The 24,163-nt window shown below is 52.5% G+C and overlaps 1 protein-coding gene across 2 annotated transcripts in view; it reads right to left on the reverse strand.

Annotated features, from left to right (window-relative positions):
* Nucleotides 1-23,501, reverse strand: part of LOC131261190 (uncharacterized) — a 54,737-nt gene extending 31,236 nt beyond the window's left edge. For both annotated transcript variants that reach the window (XR_009178179.1, XM_058263143.1), the window contains exon 1: nucleotides 19,148-23,501. Coding sequence is in view for 1 of the 2 variants with exons in the window: in XM_058263143.1 (XP_058119126.1) it covers nucleotides 19,148-21,365 (2,218 nt within the window). In the remaining variant the exon portion in view is untranslated. The remainder of the gene's footprint in view (nucleotides 1-19,147) is intronic.
* Nucleotides 23,502-24,163: the final 662 nt, after the last annotated feature.

The raw sequence follows: 24,163 nt of genomic DNA on the forward strand, positions 1-24,163 counted from the left end.
AGAAATCGACCACGCGCGCGGGTCCGTGCGGTCGCGCCTCACCCCAGTGTGGCCATCACTCCGCAACACTCTCTCCATTCTCCTCATACCTAATACCTATTTCTCCACGGGAGTTTTACCACAAGTAGATCAAGAATTATCCAAGGAATTAATCCGAATATTCCTTCCAATAAAGCACCACGACATTTGGTTAGAATCATCACAAATCTGACGAAACCGAGCGAGTCAACAATGCTAGAAACCTAATTCCAGGCTTTTTCGCCTCAACCCCTCCCGAGGCAGACAACCACAATGGTCACCACAAGTCAGATAAGCATCTGCAGCGTACAAGAATTGGGAGCCTCAACTTGTGATAACATCGGCGGTACGCAACTCCAGTCGTGTTGCTAGCCAAGTCAGCGAATCGAAATTGATGATAATAAATAATTAGCTAGTAACGCATTCACTTTGTTCTCCACATTCAGATCAGATTCGTTTCTAGTCAAATTGTCGAGAAAAAAAACGGTCGTGGACTCAGTTGCGTGAGAAATGTGCTCTTCCAAGACCTTGCCAATGATCCGGTTCCACAGCCATCGCACCATTCCCCCGAAAAACGGGTCATCGTCGGTGGAGGACGATCAGAGACACCTCTGCTCAGTGGCGATCCTCGGCTCAGGGTTATCTCTGCGTGTGGTTTCCCTGCTGGCGGTTAGTAGGATGATGGTGACATTTTGGACTCGCAACCAGCAAGCGACGAATGGACGTCCCATGGCCATCGGCTTCACCACCGCACGGTCTAGAGTTTAGATAGATCTTGCGGGAACTTTAAGCTTTAGAATACTCCACCCAGCGGACGAAAAGGTGAAGTATGTTACGGTCGCTGGCAAAGTGTCCACTCCCGAAAGCCACTAGCAGCGCGCCGCAGCGGGTAGGGTTATAAATAAATTTGAAAAAGGTTCCTCCACGAACCGGTAGGTTTCTTGGTGGTTGTCTCCAAGGCAGTGCCCCGTACGGCTCGTCCAAAAGGCTTCAAGGCGACAAAAAAGGAGGCTGTGCCGTACGCCACATTCGCCCCCCGGTTCGAAAACGGGTTTACCAGCAAGCAAGCTGTGCCCTGTGTGTGATGCGCGGCCCAAAAATTCAACCGGCCGCGTTTCGCCATTTGCCCAATGCACAAAAGTGACAGGTGCCACTAAAAATAACCACGGTGACGTGAGCCGCCCCAAGACACTGTGGTGGAGGAAGGAGGCGACCCCAGAATTCTTCGCGTCGTGGCGTGGCTACGCCGCGCTCGGTTGGTAGCTGGTGGCCATTTTTTGCTGTGTTAACAATGGTACGCACGTGAAGGCAAGTGCCTCCGAGCGCGCTCCTCCGCTAACCTTCGGGTCAGTCGGTTTCAAAGGCGGGAGGGGAGGAGGGGTTAAAGAAAACAACAGTAAGCCAAAACGCCACCGAGCCCATAATCCCAAGCCCGATTCGCATGATTCGATTCGAAACCAGCGCGCGCGGACGCGCACACACGGCCATGTACATACGACGCACACGGCTTCACGGTGCGAAAGCTTTGGATTTGTGCGGCAGGGCATGGCCGCCTGTATTGCGCGCCGTGTGGTGCGGCCAACGCGGGGACACACGCACACCTACTCAGGATGGCGCAACAGCCCCTGCTGCCCCGGTGCCCCTGCGGTCACGGGGAACGATGACGGAGGCACAGGGTGCTGGTGGGCCGACGCCGATGGCGATGATGGCGGGCTAGTGTGGCCGATGACACAGTGATACGAACCGTCCCCCCTGAGGGCCGCACATACGCACACCACACAGCGTGATCGATTAGACGGTGACGTCCGATGGTGGACTTCCCTTAGCGCCAACATTCACACTCAACCTCTTGATCCCTTCCCAAGGCTTAAGTGGCTTATCTTGAATTCCGTTCCTGGAACTGTTCGTCCATCATTGAAGACGAAAAGGATCCATGGCATCGAATATGGCATAGAAAAAGGTTCTTTGGGGATATCCCCGTTTTCTGTTGAAGAATAACTGGGCAATACCTACCGTATACAATAACGAAACTTAAACAAGGTCCATCTGATTTATTTATTGCAGTGCAAAACTTGAAAAAGAAATGGATTTTGTCCCTACATTGAAGTCACTGTTTATCCTTCATCAGTTATATAGTATCCCTGAGCAGCGATAAGAGGATATACTGAGTAAGCAAAACGGAGAATGAATTACTATTTCGAAATAATAACATCCTTGATTGGTCCTATACCTCCAAATGTATAAGTGGAAATATAACTGCTCGCTCGGGCAACTAAAGGATCAAAGGACCTCTAAGGTATGAGAGTTCGACACATTTGGCCCCGGAAAATTAACCATTGCACCACTCGATTTATAGCCGATTTGAAGCGACGTATTTCGCCAGCGGTTGGTGGTTTTTGGGGGGGGGGAAACAGGATTTTTTATCCCAACCTTTCGGTAATGTATTAGCGGTCAGGTAGGTAACGCGAGCCGTCCGATCGTCAGAATGGAGGCGCACTCGCGAACCGTGGCGCGAAGGACGACCGGAAAAAGGTGGCAAGAATGCGAGTGACGCGCCGAGAGTGGAAGAAATATGGCGCTGATACAAAAAGGCACCACACCCCCTCCGTCCGGTCCGCTCCTTCCCTTGCGGACCGTGCCGAAGCGGACGGTCGTAAAAAGAAAAAAAAAAACGCGACAAGCGCGACCGACCCAAAAACCAGTCAGGTGCTGGAAGTGCGGGCATTCTGTCCACCGGCAACACTACCACACCTCCGCAGCATCTCTCGACGTGCGCCATCCGTGTGTTGATGTGCCGCACCGCCTTGTTGCCTCCGGACGACGGAGGGCACTGGCAAAGGCCACTAGCACAGCCCACCAACCACACATCGTACTCCTGACCCTGACAGACCCCTACCGATGATGGTACCGGATGCGCGCACCGTAGGGAACGAAGATTCTTCGACTCGCGACACGCGGAGGCTCTCGCTTGAGTGTGACCGAGAGCCCGAGCCACACGGGATCCGACTCGTCGAACGGGGCAGCAGCGTAGGAGCGGCGGAGTGGAGAATGAAAAAAAAACACACACACACACCGCACAACACGCAGCAGCTGCGTCAGCTACTCCACTCGGCGGTGCCGATGGTGAGAGAACACACGGCGCGGGATGCGGGAGACGAATGGATTATTGCCAGTCGCGGGACACGCTGTGTTGCTGCCGGACGATCTGAACGATCGCTGACGCAGAGACGGGGACGCGAGTGCCCGAGCGTGCAGGCGAGAGCGGGACAGCGAGCGAGTGACCGACAGAGCGTTGTGGGACGCGGCCACAAAAGTGCGACACCGCATCGCGAACGTCGCCCGGCTCGGGATCGGAAGGAGGGAGCCGCCGCAGTGGCTATAATGGCGCAGTAGCACAAGCACTGAGCTGAGGCGGGCGACGCACAGGGAACTCCAGCTCCTACCACCATCACCAACCACCGGCGATGGCCGATCGCGGGCTCGAATCGAATAACAAAACTAAGAACACAAAAAAAAAACACCAACTCACCCTGACCAGTGCACGACAACACCAAGGGAAGAGCCGTTTCGAGGGCCGGCCCAGGTGCGGTACCGCGAGCGACGGAGGTGCGCCATTTGTAATCGAAGCGCACCATGACCGCGGGCCGATGGCGAGACTGACGACGATGACGCGCCGTTCAATGCCTCGCGCTAAACCGAACCGGAGTGTGGTGATCGAAAGTGAGACGGCAAGGGGGAGCACACAGAAGAAAAAAAAACACACACGGGCTCGGGTCAAACCCACGTCCCGACTGATAGGGTCGATAATGATTGGGCACCAGGCAAGTGTACAACGAACGACGATGACGCGGAGAGGACTGATGCCACTTTGGGCTCAGATGGTGTGACAATGCAGTTGGCAAACGCCATTTCACATTTAACAAACCATTTCATCCAAAGGAGTCCCCAAGTGCCAGGCAAGGGGAAGGCGATATCAGATCCAGTCACAAGCCAGAATTTCGCCGGTATGTTACTGACTGGCCATCGGCACGACGGCTGCGCGGCTCTCCATCCGAGGTCCGACATCTGGAAACAGTCGAATCCAGCGGCAGCAGCTGACAACCATACACCATCGGTTTTCAACACGCACACGAACGAATCCGGCGTGCGTGGCCACGCGGCGGATGTGCTCTCGTCTCCACCGAAACCTACCCTTGCGCTGTCCCCACGGTCGTGGTGCGTGGACTAGAGATCAGGGCCACAGCTCCGATACGCCGGCTCCATATGTGAGAGAGCTCGGTAGTTTTTTTTTGTTTTCCTTTCAGCTTTCGGCCGGTGATGCTAGGGAAGGAGCATCCCGACTAACTGGACACAACTCATCTGTTCTCAAGACGCGGCGCAGCAACAAGATGAGGGCAAACGAACAAAAACAACAACACCCCGAGACTCGTTGAGAACTTCGGCAAACAACGGTGGACGCGAGACGAAACGAAAACAACACAAAAATAAACCAAAATTTTTGGATCGGAAGCGACCACACAACGGGGTCGTCTGATGATGCCGTGCCGGTACTCTCCTGCCTGCATATGCGTGTGTTTCTGTTGCCAACTTTCCAGCTCGCCGATCCGTAAACGATCGGTTGAAATGATAATTAAAATCAAACGCCTTGCGACCTCCAGTCTGCGTAGTCAGCAGGCGGCGTCGGCGCCGGATTAAAAACTTCACGGACCTTCCCTGGGCCTTCCTCAACAAAACCCAATACCAAGCTGTACACACCACACGATCAGATCTTTCAAAGCTCTGATTGGTGTGGTGGGCAATAGAAGTGATGCACACGGAAAAGAACGATACATAATAAACATAAGTGGCCGTCAAATCAGACGCTCACGAGTCGCACGTTTTCGTGAGCAGCAGCGTCGAAGTCGCGGGAAGGCCGACCGATCGACGACTCACTGCTAGAAGAAAATCGTGAACATATTAGATCGACGCAGATGTCCCGTGCGGAGACCGTATTCTACGTCACTACGAAGGTGGTTTATAGCCACGTAAGTAAGCTTTAACCGACAAACGATACCATCCGTAGCGTCAACCGGCGACGAAGATAAAGGAGTAGGAAACGTGTTGGAACCCAGTTGTACAAGACACCACCGATGTGGGATTGAAACTCCAACGTTTGTTCGGATTGAATTTAAAAATATTACATAGACAAATGTTTCGCATAAACAAAGTACAAATGATTTTTTGAATGATGTAGCCATCGAAAGAGAAGCTATTAAATAGCGGCTTGATCTACTACGTACAGTTGTGCTTGCAGCCTAAGATCCTTATTTTCCATCGTTAGGTAAGGTTCCCTTTGCATGCAGTGTGTATTCTACACGGTAAATTTCCAATTCTTCCGTGCATTTTTCCAACATCCAAATCATGAATGATGGGCGGACCTGTCCGGACTAAAATTAATTGCAATGGCGCGGGCACACACACATACACATGTACCATCAAATCAGCCTAAAATAAAAACCGCGAGAAAATGATTATATCCTGGTCCAGGACACAGCCACATCCAATGTGATCGTAAACGCAGAGGCAAAGAGTGAAGGGTTAAATAATGTATGAATGTATGTGCGAAAATATTGTTGTGAACAATATCGATAACCCCAACCAGGAACGTACTCTGTGGCTGTGGAACCGGGTAGAAGCCCCAACTCCAGAAAAATAACCCATCACTATGTTCTCGCGCTATCATCATTCCCTTTCTACGGTTGCATTTCATTCGCTCACGTACCATGCATGCGTGTGCTAACACACCTGCGAATTCTAACGATACAAATAAACAATCAAATTTCAAATTCCACCATTTTCAATCTATATTTACAGCACAGCATCCCATCCTCCAGGGAGGCTGCAGCAAACCCGAGCCACGGGCGATTTATATATATCTATATAAATGTACAGCTTTGTACACACACACACACACACATTTAAGGTCCGTGACCGTGCATTCAACGGTGTGGGTCGTTTGGGTGGACCGGTGGGAGTTTTGGTGGTTAACACCAACCACCACCACCACCCCCGATCCCAATCATTTCAACAGGAGAAGCGGGGTCTCCTCCGGCTACCTTAGTGTCCTGTCTATGCCATATCCTGCCGCCTGCAATTTAACGCCTAAAGGTGGCAAGTTAGTGGTGGTAGTAATATCACGCTCACCATCATCATCAACATCATCATCATTATGCACCACCATCATCATCATCATCGTCATCATCGCCGTCATGATCGATATATTCGCGATAATCATTATTCACCTTTCCGCCAGCGGGGCTCGCGAATGAATTTTCCCTTGATGAATGCATGAAAATCATTGACCGCAACATCCGCAATGTGCCCGAGTGAAGGGGGGATGGTACGGCAAACGGTAATAAACCTCCCCCCGTGGGGGGTGTTCCGTGGGCGACGAAACAGGACATCATCCCACCAACAAATCGACACCGTTCGCACAAATACACCCACTAAAGGCGTGAGAAAACGCCCGATTCCCAACCGAATTTCGCGTTCTTAACCCCGAATTAGCCCACTGCTCATCCGCACGCCAAATGCACCAGGAATGTTAAGGTGATCCCATTCCGTCGACCGTCTTTACCATGGCATCCCCCTTTTCCCTTTAGCGGCAGGTTTGATATTGCTCAGTCACGCATTCATCACTTCTTCCGCTGGACTGATTGCGGAAACAATTGCAACCACATATCCGCGAGACGACGACCACGATGGGACGACTAGTTAGCATTTAATTTTAAAGGGACACACTCGCATACCTTCTAAACCTTTAAGCAGGTAATCAATGACTCGAATGATAGAGGAACAACATTTAGCAGCATATTTTAGGAGTCCGAATTTCAATACAAATATTTGAGCTTGCAGTTTTATAAACTCTTATCTGCAAGCAAAGGAAAAATAGAAAAGAAGTGGATATAGAACATTCGAAAGTTCTGGAAGGTCCTGGATTTGTCGGGGAAAACTACCGACCAGGAACCATGTGGCCCAAAATAATTTCAGTGCAGTGAACGCGAATCGACCCTCGAACTGAGCTGCAGCAAAAAAAATCCTCCATCAACCCATTAATGACCCAAAAGGTTCGACCGAGAAGTACCCCCAAGTACTGCCCCTCCGAGCTTGGCACCCCGAAAAGAGTTTTCTCACGACTTGTGGCCCGGGGTACTTGGCCAGCAAGCGCACGAACGAAAGAGAGCACACCCGTACGAGGGACAGTGAGAGAGAAGGGCGGCAGTGCGACCGGACGGGAAGCTAAAGGAGCATGCGGGGCCATCTGCAACGGATGGATGGCGACCCGGACGCGGCGGGGCCAACGTCGAGCGAACGCGCAGCCCATGAAGGCCTTTGTGAGCCCAAGCGACACGCAGCGGCTCGTGCTGGTCTTGGTGGTGGTGATGGTGCGGCAACTGTGTGTGGGATTCCCCGTGCTGTGCGCCATCCCTTCCACGAGTTTCTGTCCACCGCACAGCAGCGCAAGATGGCCGCCAAAGTGCAAAGCCCCCAAAGGCCAGTCAGACAAGGGAAGGCAGCTGGCGCGGAAATCCCGTCATCCTGCGACCGTTCTGACGCGTTCTGTCGGTAAGGGAGCAGTTGACTACCTGGCACTCACAGCCGCGCAGCGACAGATGGCAATGGCCGCGGCGTAACTTTGCCAACCCCGAACCGACGCGGGTGGAACCCTGGCGAGGTTTGCGAACGTGCTCTATGTAGAAAAGCATGGAAGCAAATGAACGAATGGCACAAACATTTTCATAAAAAAAATCATAAAGGTTTCTGTGTGTAGACGTAGAAGTTTTGGACATAATTTACTTTTGGAGTGGATACTTCGTAGTTACTACAACTGAATTGAATAAATGTACTTTGCTTCTGGAAATCTGAAAATAAAAATGACAAAACAATATAGAAAATGAACGCTCAAATTACCGGAACTTCATCAAGCACATCAAGCGATAACCAAAAAGGCCCCGGCTAGAGTCCTGACAGAGTTCTGGCATGGATCAAAAGGTGACCAAACCCTCTATGGTATCCTTTGTCTCCATCTTTCACTTTAAGAAAAAGAAAGGATTGACAAAAAGGATCCTCCTGTAGTCGGGAGGACACAAGCGCTGGCACACAAAGCAACCTTTTCTGGGTACTTCCCCAAGTAACCGTAAGGTTGCTGCCCTAATCCTACGAACCAGTTGAAGGAATCGAGCTGCGTGAGTGCTGAGATTGTGGTGGTTACTCTCCGTGCAACGTCGCCATCAACTTCCGACGGAATGAAGACTCCTTCGGGGGTTCGGATAGGATGCCGTTGTGCACAGCTAAGGTGTACCGAGCACACTTACACCGCGCGCCATCAGGAGTCGGGCTGGCGATGGAGAGTTTCCTTTTATGGCCTCGCTTTGGCCAGCTGGTTGTAAGCCACAGAACGGCGCAACCAGCGGAGTACGCATTTCCGAAGGCACGACAGCCTCACGTCGACCCTCGAAAAAGGTATTTCCTTGCCAGCGAGCATGGCCTGTTGGTAAAGTTTTGCCTGCTTACCTCGACTCCCAGCTTCCACCACATCGACCCTTCTCTGCGGTCGTCCCCGTTCCATAAAACCATCCCGAACCAGCAACACCGAAGGGAGCGCACGGTCGATGGCCTGGAAGGCGCACCAGGGAATGATAGGAAGGGGCAGTGTAGCCAGCGTTTCGGTGCGGACATGGCAGAAAAAAGTTGGCCATGATAACGGCGGGTAGCAGGGGGGGTTGGGACGCAAAAGAAGGGAAAAAATATATCCCTCGCCGTGCCAAGGCAGTCCCCTCCCTCGGGTTGGGTGTTCGCAAAACTCGGGACGCGCCCCATGGGTTGCGCCTCAAAGGCATCGCTCCGCTCGTCCGCAAGGGGCTCGGAAAAGAAAGAAGCTGCGCGTGGGGACAAGCACACATACACACTCACACACCGACGCACATAGGGCAGAGGAAACAGGGAACGGATCGACCGAAGGGTGGAAAAGGAAAGAAAAAAATGGTACAACGTCTCAAGAAAGGACCGAAAAAATGGATCGATATTGCCACCGGTGGCCCCGGGACCAGGTACGGAGGGCAGCGGCCGCAAAGGCAGCAGTAACCAAAATGGCCGCCCCTTTTTGGGTTTTGTTTTTAAATGAATTTTATCGGCCCTGAAGCTTGATCCTGGCCACCTCGGGCAACCATCATCAGTCCATGTTCCCGAGCACCGAGTAAAGCAGGTCGTCCCGGATGCAACAATTGGAAAAGTTGGAAAATCAAAATACACACAAAGATTGATTGGTGTTTGCAACATGGAATTTCGTCATTATCCGCCTCAGTGGGAGTATATCCTATATCTTAACGGGCTTTACCAGTTCATCGTCGGTGGTTCTTAATATGAATTAATGCGAACTATTTAACAGCATAATTAAAGCGATTTGTAAATTAACCAGAAGTACATCAAGAGACCTTCTGTCGGGATTCTGATTTCTGGCCTGATTCCACCAAACCCCCAGGTCCCCTTCGGACGAAAACTCCCTGATCCTTCACCTCGTGGAATTAAAAATAACATAAAACACCTCAGGACCTCTCAACAAAGAACGCGTCGGAGCAGCGCTCCACCCCCGGGCCAATTCGATATCGAGCGGGCCCGGCCGGGGCGAGTTTTCCCTGCCAACTGATGCTGTATTTTCCTCTCCTGTCGATGGTATTTTATCGATTTTCCGCCATGGCTTTTCCTCTGTGTCCCACTTGGGCGGACGGTAGCCGAGTCGCTCCCTTTCTCGCTCGATCGCCCTGGCCCTGGCACACGCCACCAACCAACCTTTCAAGCTGCCATATCCCAGCAGCCTCCACCGCCGGCTCTTCATCCACCTCTCCCCCCCACCGGGGACATGCCACCCCTAATTCCAAATTCAACGAAGGGACCGAAATCCGGGGAATTCGCTCGGCATGGCGCACACCATCACACGGCGGCTGGGGTAACCCTGTACCGGGGGCAGGTTTCCCTGGCAACGGTCCCTGGGTGGGAGGGGCCAGGAGTAAGGGGTGGGTGCGAAGCGGGGGCGGATGGTATATGCGTGTTTCGAGAAGGGGAGCAAAATGCGAATGGGGAGCGCAACGTTTAGGGGGGGTCTAGATGCTACAAGGGCCGAGAACAGTCGGATGGGGGAGGAGGAGGGATGAGGCCAGAGGACTAACTTCATCGTCCCGTTTCCATCATATCCACCACCACCCCCAATCATCTTCTTCATCCCTACCCACGCCACGACAGCAACCCACAACCGATCGAACCGCAGCACACATACAAAACCCGCCCGGGCGCTTGGTACACATTTGCACCGGAGGAGGAGGAGGGGGGGATGGCCACCAATGCCACCCGTTGTTGGGGCCGTTCCTCGCCACCGCCCTATACCCACTTCCCGGGCTTCCACTTTCCAAAATCGCGCGCTTCCAAAGCGTGACGCCCAAAGTGTGCTTCCTGCTGCCGCCCGCCGTGCACACGGACACGGACACACATCCACACACACACACACACGCACGGTGTAAACGGCCCCGGTAACACTCATCGCTATGGCCATCGACAAAATGGCGCACTGGTATCCCCGCATACTCCCACACAAAATGGCGAAACCAGCGCCCCCTTTTTTTTTGCACCAGCCCATCAAAATGAAAAGCGAGGAACCCCAACGAATCCACCCTGCGATAGTTCCCACGGACCCCCCGCAAACCAACACACACACACACACATACACCGGGGTGCACATGATTTAGTCCCATTACGCACATACACGCAAACAAGCGCAACGGATTCAAATTTAATTCCACGCCTCCCCCCCCCCCCCCCCCCTCTCCCCACTCCTTTTCTAGGAGGATAACACTTTTTAATTAACAAAATTCGAATGCGTACAAACCAACAACAAAGAGAACTGGAGGGCTCCAGGATTGAAAGTGCTACCATATATTTTACCAGAGGAATAAAAACACCCGTATAACAGAACCTCCAAACATACCGCCAATAATAAAAGTAATAGTGAAAAATAATACCAACATTAACAGGTTTGAGGACAACAACAACAACAAAAAATCAGGTCAACGCATTTTTGTTTTTAATTGCCACTGAACTGAACTCTCCGCTTTATTGGGAGAAAATGGAAAACAGGTGTGTGTTGGCGGGATCGGTACACTCGCAACACCACCCACCGATGCCCAAAATCCCTTTTCCGGCTGCATTTCCACTATGCTTTCCACACTCATACTCGCATGCATACAGTTCGCTCCACTCCTGGGTTTCGTTAAAAGCGAATGATTTTATATTGCGAATAAAAAAAAGACGAACAAACCCCCCCCCCCCCCCCCCCTCACAAAGCTGCCGGAAAATGTGCCTTTGATGGTTTGGAAAAATAAAAAAGATTAAATCGCGAACCACCCACAAGCGAGTAGTTATTTTCCATTAATTTGTACGGGGGTTTACTTCTTTTTTTCTCCTTCTCAACGCAGTTCATTACGATGCGTTGTCCCAAAGCTTATTTTCCAAGCGCTTTTTTCTCGCACACAGCCTCCCTTTTCACCTCCCCGCGGGTGCAGTATTGATCCACCACCCACCCCCGTTCTTCGGTGCGGAATGTTCCCGCATGTTTTCTGCGAACTATTGACCCCGACCGAGCGAAAACTGGAGTTTGGTGGAGTGTCAGAGAATTTGCTCGTTCATTCGAAGCTCAGCGCCATGCAAAATATGCAAGCAAAACGATTCGATTTTCCGGGCCACAATCGGAACCCAGTGGTGTCCTTCAACGCCTAATGTACGTTCGGACACGCATAGATCTTCCAGAAGTTATTGGAACAAATCTACGCGATGAACGCAACCATCCAGGTGTAGGATGCAGGTAGATAAAGAATATAATTATTTTCCAAAATTTAATTATATCCTTAATATTCCATCCTGAAGCTGATTTGACCACCAAACAATCGTCGGACGACAAGAAAATTATTATCCTGTTCCTTCATCCCGAACAAGCCTATAACTGAACACAACATCCTCAAAGAACGGATCTCTGTTGGCCCATAGTTTATGGTGAATTTTATAACAAGATATTTCCTGGGAACACATTCCCTGTTTCAAGCGAATAGCGCAGTAACGCGAGCGTCATTTGGGATGTATAGCCCACGCGAGCCATTTTCAACAATTCGCGTTTGTTGTGACCGATTTCGCCACTCCACGAGGTCTCCTTCAGCCTCTCAATCCTCAGAGTCCGGGAGCGAACGCACTAAAAATCCCCGGGCAAAATTGAAAGCGAATGGTAATAGATCACAAAATGGCACCAGCGTTTGCCCGGGAAAATGGAAGCTTATCCGGGGACAATATTTACACACACCATTCGCGGGACCCACGGGTGGAGGATGTATGGCCGGAGGTTGTATATATCGCAATATAATGAAGCACCATCGTGCACCGTGGGTTCAGGGAGGAAGGAAATCACCGCAAATTTCAAATTAAAACACAGTGCGACTAGTGTATGGACCCCGCTGCTTCCCATTCGCTCGATTTTCTGCTCATTATTTGCGCAATTTAGTCCTGAATAACTCACCCTACAAAGAAACATGTCAACTAATGCACGCTTCATCGCTGGAAACAAAATAACTTGTTTGCAGAGTGTTGACCGATGGCTTTCGTTGCTTCAAAATACATGCAGAACTCCCAATGATACAAATTATAATCTTTCAAAATGTATCATCTGACCGAGACGCAGCAAAAGCCTGTGGCTACCTGATCTTGCCAAAATCTTAAACAAAGCCCCCGCCACTGGACATTCCTTTCTAAATTCGGCACAGGTCGCGACATTGTTAGGGCTTCTTGCCCCACTGGGCAAGATGATGATGCTGGGCTTCGTGGCACCACAAACACAAGCACACAACAAAACGACAAGCAGCTAAATTTGGCATCTTATTTCCATTGTAAACTTAGCTGCCCCTGCCGCCCTGCACCACGCAGCGGGTTGGGCATCCGCTGGCCCTTCACAAAAGTCGAACCTACGAGTGTGGGGGGGGGGGATGCGACATTTAAAAATATCATCAACAACCTATGCACGAGGGGATCACCGGTTTGGGTAGCATCATTTGAATATTATTAAAATATGGCCTCTCTCCCAAGGCGGCAACGACCTGATATCTATAAGGAGGGCACAGATGAAGAGCAACTGCTGAGAAGCGGATGTCCTTGAAAGTTGCCAAAGTTTGCATGTTTGAAACCTTTCTTTTTCAGATTTGCTAACTAAGGATAGTTTATGGAGGAAAACGAGCACGGAACGAAAACATGCACATCCTGCTGGTTGGCCATATGTCTACGTTTGATGACACTCAAGTTCAAGATCGCACTTTGATTCTTAAGTACCTTATCTATAATTCATTTGTTTTTACCAAACTGACGTTAAAACAGCTAACAAGTAAATCAGGATCACTGAAACTTTTGTTTCCTTTGTACGCTGGTCATGTACGCTGGGCGCCCTTTAATGTATGATCAAACATCCTGTTCTAAAACCGAATCCGACCGAGCAAACCAATACGGAAGGACGATCGCATGATTGAGCCTAGATCGTTATTTTAGAAACACTTGTTTGAGAAAATTTTCCGACAAGTTTGTTGCGAGTGGTAAGTCCTTCTGCTAAAAAAAGCCCGACACGGTTGGCAGAAGTATCGATTGCAGTTCAAACCTTGCAAAAAAATGAGACAACCCTCCGAAGAAAGAGCTTTGGAGGTTTGGAAAGAGAGCGTTAGGACATTAGTGAAAGGAACGGAGGTAATCAGAACCGACAAGGGATCGCATGGATCCAAAGCAAATAGCAACGCTGGGTGAGCAGCGAGACTGATGGAAAAGTTTGGCAAAGTTCTAAGAAGGAGCAACATACGGCAGGGAGATGAGGCAGGGGGATTAGGAATGGAGGACAAAAGGAGAAGGAGGAGATCCATCCCAGGATTTCTTTTTTTTCCCCCCTATCTTTCAAACATCCCTGGCCCGGACTGACCGCTTTTGCTTATGCGGCTAATGTCCGACCCGGGTTGAAGTATTAGGATCTCTTCTGCCTCGCACAAACCCCCCTTCGCAACATCTAACCGGATCCAATCCCTCCCCTCATCTCCCAATTATCCTGCCATCAACCCGGTCGGTTGGTCGAATATTCACTCTTTAACTTGGTCTTCTTTTCGCCGGTCCAAACCCTCCCCAAACCTACCCGGGTGGGGATCAACGGTCGGCTATCCGTGCCAGCCTAAATAATGCGAATAAATTGGGGACAAGCATTCGCACCGAAAGTAGCCATCATGCGGTAGGAAAAGAGGCACCTCTGGGGATGCCTTGATGTTAGGTTGACGCATCTTCGGGGTTCGGCAAGATTGGAGCAACTGTTTTACAACATTTTTCACCACACGCTAACAGATGATTTGGTGGAGTTGTAACCGCGGATTATATTCCTCAAAAATTGCCATAGGACACATCATTACGAACAGCGACGAGCTGTCCCATCAGTTTTGCTCGCGAAAGCAGTCGTCTTTACTCGAAGCTGAAGCGAGAAAAACACTCCCAAACAAGCAAATACCGAACGAATCTGCCGCTGGGTAAGGTTGTTCTTTAGCGAACCTAAGGCACCTGAAGAAAACAACCGAACCTGCGATTCCTTATTCTCTCTCCGGTACCTTCCCCTGCTTCTGCCACCACGAGTCTTGAAGGCGAAACATCGAAGAGGTCGAGCAAAATCGAGCTGTGCCATTTGGCCAACATCGTCCCAGCCTCACACAAGAGGGCGGACAACGACCGGGCCCCGACAACGGGCCGCGAGGTAAAGGTTTTTCGACCCACGCTTCAGCTACCTTTGACCGAGCCCGAGCCGGGCATGGACGATGGAACGGGACAAACAAAAAAAAACACACACACACACAGACGATCCCCGTGGCCAAAGTAAATTCGAGCCACAGCAGAAATTGGAAGCCAAGATAAAACCGAAACGATGCGGCCTGCGCGGAGGGAAAAGGTAAGCGAAGTGGCAGTGAAACAACTCGCACAACACGGGCTTCCAAGCGCAAGCGACAAGGGACAGGGACGGCGGAATATTACCGGACGGCTGCTGCCGCCCTTCATCTACCGTGAAAATCCTCTCCGATGAAACGCCATCCCTCTCCGGCCCCCGGCATGTCGTAACACGCCGAACGCACGGACGGAGGAAGGACGGCAACGGTCCAGCAGACCGAAGGATGTTGAGTCCCTTTTCAGCCCAAAATCCAATTTCCTTCCCCGTGCCGGGAAGTCGGGACCGAGAAACCTGCGGCGGCCGCAAAGGGAGCGAGACTCTCCTGCACCTTTTTCTGTGTGTGTATGTGTGTGTGTGTGTGTGGTGCAGGTTGGCGCAGGAGGTGAGGTTCTTCGGGGCCGACGAAGGAAGGCAACCGGGACCATCGATTATTGCTGCCACCAGTCAGCATCATCAGCACGAGGAAGAGGAAAAGAACGAGAACGAGAGAAGGAAAAAGTGCAGAGGACGGCAAGGGCGCGGCAAGGCAGCACACCATGGTCCATGGCGCAGAATGGGATCGATGGCCACGGGCAAACACGAACACACGAAGGAAACGACAGCGTCCCTCCTAGCAGCCGGGGCCAAACACAGCATAAGGCGTTCGTTGCCGCGACGTTGTCTGCCCTGCTCTGTGGTGCTGCTCCCGGAGGTTCGGTGCCGTCGAGCGGGACGACAATAAACACACACACACATACACGCATGTGGATGGGCAAGTGAGGACGAGACAGAGAAGAAAAGAACGGCCCGAACCGAAAGGAAGACGTGATGCGGGTGCCGCGGCCTGCGAAAGCGCACGTAGGAAGTAACGTCCCAACGTAGGGATAACTCGCAGCGAAGGAACTGGCAGACCTTTCTCCGTCCGTAGCCCTGCCTCGCATTGGCGTTGGCCACGCAAAAAAAAAACGGCCGAAGAAAAGGAGACGACGCTGCCAGAACGGCCATTAAACGCCATCCAAAACCTAGCGGAATTCGCTTTTGCCTCATCAGGTCAACGGCTTCAAATGCTGCAGAAACTACGGAAGCAACCAAGAAACGCGCCTAACCAAAGTTCCCGATGCGAGTCAAACGAGTTAAAAAACTCTCAAACGGACTTCGTCCCTGAGGAGGTGTTTACTAAAATGATTCTCAAATCAAACACAAGAAGCTCGATATTAAATACCGTTTGATCCAATAAATCCCGTCCACTTACAAGCACCTCTGAGAGGCTCCAGAAAGATCTCCGGAAACGTGGGTTTATTGTGTTCCTCTTTCCCAGTTCCGGATAAGCAAGAAGCTAGTTTGGCCAGATCAAACGCGAGTAGCTGTAATACGGAGCGGAAAACCAAAAGGAAAAACACCACTCAAGACCTGCCAATCCCTGGAGGAGCATCCTTGTTTTGCCTACATCGGGGGTTCCTACTTATAAATACTTGGAGCTGAAAAACTCCAAACGGCAGGGACATGCCGAAGATGTGGTCCCGGACCAGGACCATTCGACGTACGATCCCTACCGGCGATGGGGATACATGAAAAGGCATGGACAAAAAGGAAGACCGACCAATAAAAGGGATATTGCCATCCCGAAACTGGGTTGGACCGATTTAATAATAAAAGAAAAGAAAAAACTCCCCCAAGATATATAAAAGCCCCCGGAACCGAATGGAAACGGGACCAAGTAGGAACGCGAATGGTTGGGGGAAAAAGGTCCGACCAGTCAAAGGGACACTCGGGACATCTGAAGCCGTCCTGCCTCCCCGAAACGGGTCGGGATGCTTGTGACGCACGAACCACACAACTACAGGCACAAGAGGACGGTACGCTTCCCCGTAGAAACCCGCCACGCCAAAGGTTTGTTTGGAGTGCGTCCCAGGCCGCTTGCCTGCTGGGATCCTTTTTTTTAGTTTTTGCCCTGGGTAACAAAGCGGGAAGCCATCGGGACGAACTGGGCGACCCGACCCGACACCGGCCGCACTTCTTCTCCACCCACTATAGCTCCCTCCGTTTCATTCTACCCGACCGGCTGCGGACAAGTTTTCTACGAAACTCCGGCGTTCCTACTCGTAAAAACCAACACGAACCAAACCCAACCCCGACCGTGCTTCCACGCACACACGCTCACAGCTCCACTCACCGGAACCGGAGACGCACGATGTGGCATGGACGTTGCGGAGATGTCAGTTGGTCGATGGCCCGGTCGGTCCTGGGTCTTCTCGATCCCGGCCTCTTTCCCTCTCACCATTCGTGCTTTCCTTTTTTCGTCCCTTTTTTTGTGTACGCTTGCTTACCGGCGCAGCGTCATGACCGCGTCTCGTCCCCGTTTGATCCTGTTTCCCCCTCCGGTGCACCGTGAAGCGACGGAAGCGCCTTTCTCACAACGGGGAGTGTCATGGCGAACGGCACAAGGGGAACGGTCCCGGGCAAAAGAAGGGAATGGCGCACAGGCACGCGCACTCTTGCCAATGTTCTTGCCGGGCGACACAGCCAACCCCAGGGCGTTCGCTCAGAGAAGGGTAGCCCGGTCGTGGGATGGAAAGACCTTCCCTGGAGGAGGGAAGCCTTACCTCCAGCCATAAGCTCCCAACCCTTGTGGAGTTTGCAAACAACCTCCCGGCGACACCCTTGGGAACGCAGGAGCGCGTTTGAGAAGGAAACCGGACCGTTGGGAAACTGGTCGATAACGCCAACACGTTTGCCACTCCGGAACCGGAGCAGGCTATGATTGCCATCATGCCCGAACGCGAAGGGTGAGAAAGAGAGAAGAATAGAGGACATCCACAAAGGCTGGTACCTTCCGTTTTCACATTGGCCATACTGTTCGTAGAGTAGAGACCAACACGGACCTGGCGTCCACGACAGTTCCGGGCGTGGCAACTATCCTTGAAACCCCCGAGCACCACCTCTGGTGACCCAGATCGGTCCTCTCCTGAGGAATTGTACACACCGCCAAAAGGGAGCCAAGCCAGCATGGCCATCGTGAGTCCATGGTTGGCTTCACAGTGGCCCCTTCAAGCCACCACAGCCGGGTCGATCACATTCCTCCCTACGACAATCCGGTCCGAACCCACGCACACCAACAGCAGCGTCCCCTCGGTCGGTAGATACCTTGCGTGGCCTGCAGACTAAGAAAATCAATAATTTACACGTTGGCGTACAACCCGGCCGCTGGCAGAGATGACGACGACGCCATACCGTTGGCGAGGGGTACACTCGCCTCGTTGCTCCCAAAACCACCCTTGGTCGCCGGAAGGCTTCGCGGGCGACGGGAAACGGCTTCACTTCAACGTCCTTTCCATTAGCAGCCCCGCACCCGTCGTTCATTTACTTTCGAAGAAAACTCCCCCAGCAATGACGGACCGAAGGTGGTGGTGGTGGCTGATGGACCACTCTCGGTGGCATCTGTGAAGCCGGCGACGTAGATGGTGTAGAAAGAAGCAAAAAAACCCAAGTTGCCTTCTGTAATCTAAAGCCACCGCAGCGCAGGCAGTTTGCTCGGGTTCAAAGTTCATCTGAGGTGGCGCACACACCGGCACTCACACACATAAATTAAATCCGAAGCCGAAGGTCTCCAAAGGGTGAAGGGAACGAAGCAAGCATCCTATCGCCCACGTAGGACATAACGGGGCAGGATCTCAAACGCTGCCAAAAGGACGACGTAGCGTTAAGATTTTATTCCCTCCTCTCCAAGCATCTTCCTAGACCAAGCGTTAATATTGCAAAATGTTGCCAAAATCTTTCTCGTAAATCCTCACACCCTTCCGCATGGTTTCTTCCTAAGCAGTACGGCTTGTCTCGCCATGGTTCGGTTTTCCTTTTTACAGTCGTCTTAGCAAGCCTCGAAATAAATAGAAGAAATAAAGTATATCTACATGCTCAAAACCTCATAGGAAATGTGACATCCATGACATTTCCTGAATGATCTGTATTATAAAATACCTGGAAAGGTGAGTCGGACACCATGGACTAATAAATGATAGGCACTAGAAAGTTATGTTCTGTGAGACTTTAAAAACCTTCCTAATAATCTGTCCATCTGCCTCGTGAACAGGGTAACCCCACAGTACTAAAGCTCCTTCACACACTTACCGGTAAAGCTAACGGGATCCTGTTCGGTCTTGATGTCCTGTAGGTGCACTTCCGGCGTATGGTGTTGAGACGGGCGGTACTGACCGGAGGAATTTCGCATGGCGACACCACCATGGCCGTGCCGTTGCTGCTGCTCGTTTCGATTGTGGTCCACCGTCCGGCGCACGCCCTCTCCCCCGGCTTTGGCTGCATGTTTCTTCCTAGCGTGTCCCGACCGGTCGAACAACTCTGCCGCCGGTGCCGGTGCCACCATCACATCGTCCTCCTCTTCGTCCTCTTCCTCCTCTTCGTCGACTTCCATCGCACTCTGGTTGGTGGTCTTTCCAGCGCCACCCGGAACTGCACCGACCATTGCACCGGCGATCGCTGCCGCTACACCGTTTGCTCCGCCAGCCTTCCGGAGCGACTCTAGGTAGCGTGTGATGGTCCGCAAGCTGGGCAACAGCAGCTCCCCGTCCTTGATGAGCGACTTGTACGCCTGGATGCCCATCGCGGCCTTAATCTTCATCGCCGACAGTATCATCGGCTCGCGCCACTTCCGATTGCGATCCTCTTCGGCGGGCGCGGGGGCGATGGCGATGGCGGGGACGTGCGGCGAGTTCGCACCGGAACCGACGGTGGACGCGTTAGCCGCCATCCCGTTCAATCGGACCGTCATTCGTTTCAGCTTGCGCTTCGTCGCGTGCAGCTCCTTGCGCGTCACGTCGTACTTCGAGCGGACCTCGGCCAGCTGTCGCTTGCAGCTCTGCAGGTCGGCCGTTAGCCGTGCGCTGTCCGGTTTCTCCACCACCACCGGCACGACCGTCGCACTTCCCTTCGCCAGCTTCACCTCCGGTACTTTCGCGCCTCTAGCCACCGCGGCTGCGGTTGGTTCCTTCTCTTTCGTCGGCGTCGACTGGGCGGAGGAAGACGCCAAGGACGGAGAGCACGCCCGAGAGGAGACCACCGAGGAGGATGATGGTGCGGGCGGTGCAAGCGAAGGCGTTCCACTTTGTTCACCCTTTTCACCCGTCACGACGCCCCGCGGTTCCTCTTCTGCCAAGTCACCGACAGTACGGGACGATACCGAACCCTCGCTGTTCAGTGACGACCGTAGCGACGATTGTTCACCTGATGGTGGCGTCTGGGAAGGAGGTTTCGCCGCTGCGGGACGTTCCGCCGTTTGTTGCTGCTTCATCCTCGACTTTAAGATCGACGGTTCTCCACTGGACGAGCCGTCTGGATCGCGAAGCTTCTCGATCCGCTCGTTCCGCTCCTCGTTCGCTTCGTTTTCCTCTTCGCGCCGCTGCTCCACTGGTTCCAGTTTCACTTTTTTCGGCAAACTACCCCCGTCACCGGCACTGTCCACGTTACTGCTGCGGTGGCCGCTTCCCGCACTGGAACTATCACTGCTGCTGCTACTTTTGCTGCTGCCACTCGAGCTACTGCTGTTCGAGCGATTGTTTCGGCTACGTCTACTTTGCTCCTGCGCTGCCGGTGAATGGCTGGGCTCGTCGATCACGACAGCTGCTACCTTCTGTTCGCCGTCATCAGCCTTACCGGCAGCACACGACTCAGTAGACTCTGCCGCCGCCAACGTCACATCATCGACGTCTTTTTTCGTACCACTCGTTGCCTTGGTTACCTCTTCCGCTGGCTCCGTTGTTGACGGTGCTGCCGATGGCGATCGTGCTGGCAGCGGTGTTGCTGCCGGCGATGCAACTTGCCTCGCTTCGTCCGCCTCGTCTCGCAACGATGCCGGTTTATTTAATTCTTCTTCTTCTTCTTCTTCTACTGCTTCTTCCTTTTCCTTAACCTCTGGCTCCAACGAGTCGGCTAACGTTGGTGCGTCCGCAGCATCCGACATCGTTTCCCTCGGCGACTTCACCTCACCAGTCTCACCGTCTTCCACACTCGGTGCCTCCTCTTCCGGCAGTTTCTCAGTGGAACTCCGTCGGCTGCCAACCGCTTCCCGCTCCTCGGAGGCCCTATCGTTTGGCGCGGGCGATGACTGTTGGGTCAGCGGTGACGAGCGGTCGTCTGTGGGCGCGGGTGGTGAACTCGCACCATCCTTCCTGTCCGCTTGCGGTGATGACTCGCGCGTAGATTCTTCGTCGTTTGTGCGCTCCTGCGGTTCCTGCGACTCCGTTTGCTGTGCAGGAGATAGGGAACGTTCGCGTTCCTGCTTGACGTCGCCGTCGGACGGCGAAGGAGAACGTTTTGTACTTTCTTCCTCCATCGTATCGTTTGTTTAGTTTAGCTTAGAATGTATCCCGCAGGAAGTTACGGTACACGCCCAACGGGGCTACAGTTCCGACAATGTTTGCACAGGGTGTGTAATGCTCGCAGGTGAAACACGCATTCAAGATCTGTCCTCCCGCGACGCTCTCTTTTACGCAACCGTTTTTCACTTTCACTATCACCACACATCGACCGTTTTTTTTTTTTGGTAGGACACGCACGCCGTACGCGGTACACACAATTGGGCCACCTTTCTGGTGGCGTCTACAACATCCCAACCGGCTCCGCCACGGAAAGGCTGTCGGACTCAGCGATGGCTCGACGATAAATAATTCGCCCGTTCGAACGGTGCTGTGCCGTAGCCGTGGTCGCCGCCGTCGTCGCCGTTTGCGTGGATTGTCATCGTCGCCACCCCCGGGCCGTCGTTGCGATTGGCCACCGCAGCCGCCACGGCCTGGCCGTCGCCGGAGAGCGGTCGGAAAGAGAGCAGCGCAAAGCGGGCAAAAAGAAAAAAGGTAAAAAAAATAACAAACCCGCCGACCCGCGCGCGGCGCAAGCGATAAACGCGGGGCGCCCGTGCACGCACACAGCAGCAGGTCAGTGTCGGGGCGCTCTTTCGCTGTACCGCTGTACCTTCTTGGCGCTGCTTCAACCCGTTGGTCGAGTCGGGTCGGGCTGCGAGGGATGGTTGGGCGGGCCCGGACACACGCGGAAGAGGACGCTCGGGGCACCGAAGCGCGAGGGGGAATCACGGAGCACCCGTGTACCACCGCCGCCCGTCTCTCGCACGCTCACTCGACGATGGATGGTTGGATGATGGCCTCGACGAACGGCGAGCGAACGTAAGCGAGAGAACCGAAGGCCACAGCAGGCCACTGCGTCTGCCACCCCGTTCCAACAACACCCTGTGTCCCACACGTACACACAGCTCGGGCTCGCTCTGTCGGACGCTCCTTCCTTCTCGGGCACACGCGGTCGCCGTCGCCGTCGTCGTCGTCGTCGTCGACCGCGGAGGCACCCTGGCGCTGCCGGTCGCGCTTGCTGCTGCTTTGCCGTGCCTTCTACCCTGTGCTTCTTACGCCAAGCACACCCTAACTGAACCGGCGGCAATGCGGCGCGTTCGTGGCCGTTCTCCTCCTCACCGCTTCCCTTCCTGACTCCCTAAAAGCACTGTTTTGATTGTATGGGTGCGTGTTTGTTGCCGTTGTGGCCACGGGCACGGAACGGAATTACGCCGCGACAGCAGGCAGGCCCTCGCAAGGGGGACAACCCGGGGTACCGGAGAAAGAAACAACGGGCACAAGAAGCCACAGCGTACGGGCAACCGTTTCGTTCGCTTCGGTTTCCGCGGTTACCAGCATCGTCGGGGGGCCGCCATCACGACGACGATGGATGAATGTCGTATGGCCACACTGACTAATACCAAGGAAGGGGCGGTTTCGGTTGGTCGCGCGGTCGGTTCGTTCCGTCCGTGCACGAACTGGCCTCCCTATATGTCGTTCCTACAAAGTAGACGCTTTTGCACGTCGTCTGGTCAACGTTGACCGCTTTTTGGTTCACAGATTTTCTTATCAACCACCGGCCACCATAAGGACACACCGACAATTACACACGCCACTGCCGTTCCGTGCGGCCACCGTAGGGCGTTCTTTACCCTCGACTTTTCTTCCCTATCCTATCCTTGGTCACCTTCACATGTCACCGTGTCGGCACGCTTGTTGCTCCCGCCACGGCAACCGTTGCTGTGTTGTTTTCTTTTATTTTACGGTGCGACAATGCTCACGCACTGAAATGCATTTGAACTGCAACTTTCACCCGAATTTGACTCACACGATGCACAAGCAACTACACTTTCGACGGGCAGGGTGTCCTGCACCGTATTCACACTGGACACTGCACAATCCGATGTCTGTTTCCGGTGTGTCGGTGGGTAGATTTTGTAAGGAACCGATTTTGAAACCTGGTACAAGGTATGATCACGCTGACTTCCACCACCTATGACACACTTTTTCGTTAATTTACGTACTCACAACCGGGAGGAACGGTCCATTTCGCAGACTTGCATTCTTGTCACCCTGCAAACAATACGGATGTTGTGTTAAATCACACGGCACAATTTTCCCCACGGTCCGTGCCGTTTGACAGTATTTACTGGAATGAAATGCATGGAAAGTATCCGCGGTATTCGGCAAGATGTTGGTTTTGCATCTCACTTGCACTGCAACAGTTGCCTCTCTTTCGCTTGCTTTGCTGTCAAAATAGACAAGTGTCAATTTTTGACGTTTTCGGATATTAAAACTAGGAAAAGAAATTTAAATCACCAATTTAAACATTTATCGACCCTTTTTACTACCTTCGCGAATCAGTTTCAATAGGAATGATCTAAAAAAAATTTTTTAAATTAAAAATAAATCGTCAAACACCAACTGTCATTCGTTCCGAATCTCAGGGATTGTTTCACGCACATGCGAAGCGAACAAAAACTTGTGTTAATTGGTCAGTTCCTATTAATTTAACATGCCTCAAAACTCCTACTAATAGAACAATTTCCGTTTTTGGTAATGTCGTAAGATATTATTAAAATAAATGCAGTTATTTTATCAAAAAGCTACCTCGGAAATCGATCCTTTGATGGTTTGTCAAAGTAATTCATCATTGTTGTTGTTTTTCCTCTCTGCTTCTCGCTCTCACTCGGTTCAACCGACGACGGAGTGACCGAGAAAGCTGATTTTCCATCATTAGACAGCTCGAAAACGAAGTCACGCAAACAGAATTCGTCAACGTTCCCAACCAACA

This window comes from Anopheles coustani, chromosome 3, assembly GCF_943734705.1.
Source record: "Anopheles coustani chromosome 3, idAnoCousDA_361_x.2, whole genome shotgun sequence".
NCBI classification, from domain to species: Eukaryota; Metazoa; Arthropoda; class Insecta; order Diptera; family Culicidae; genus Anopheles; species Anopheles coustani.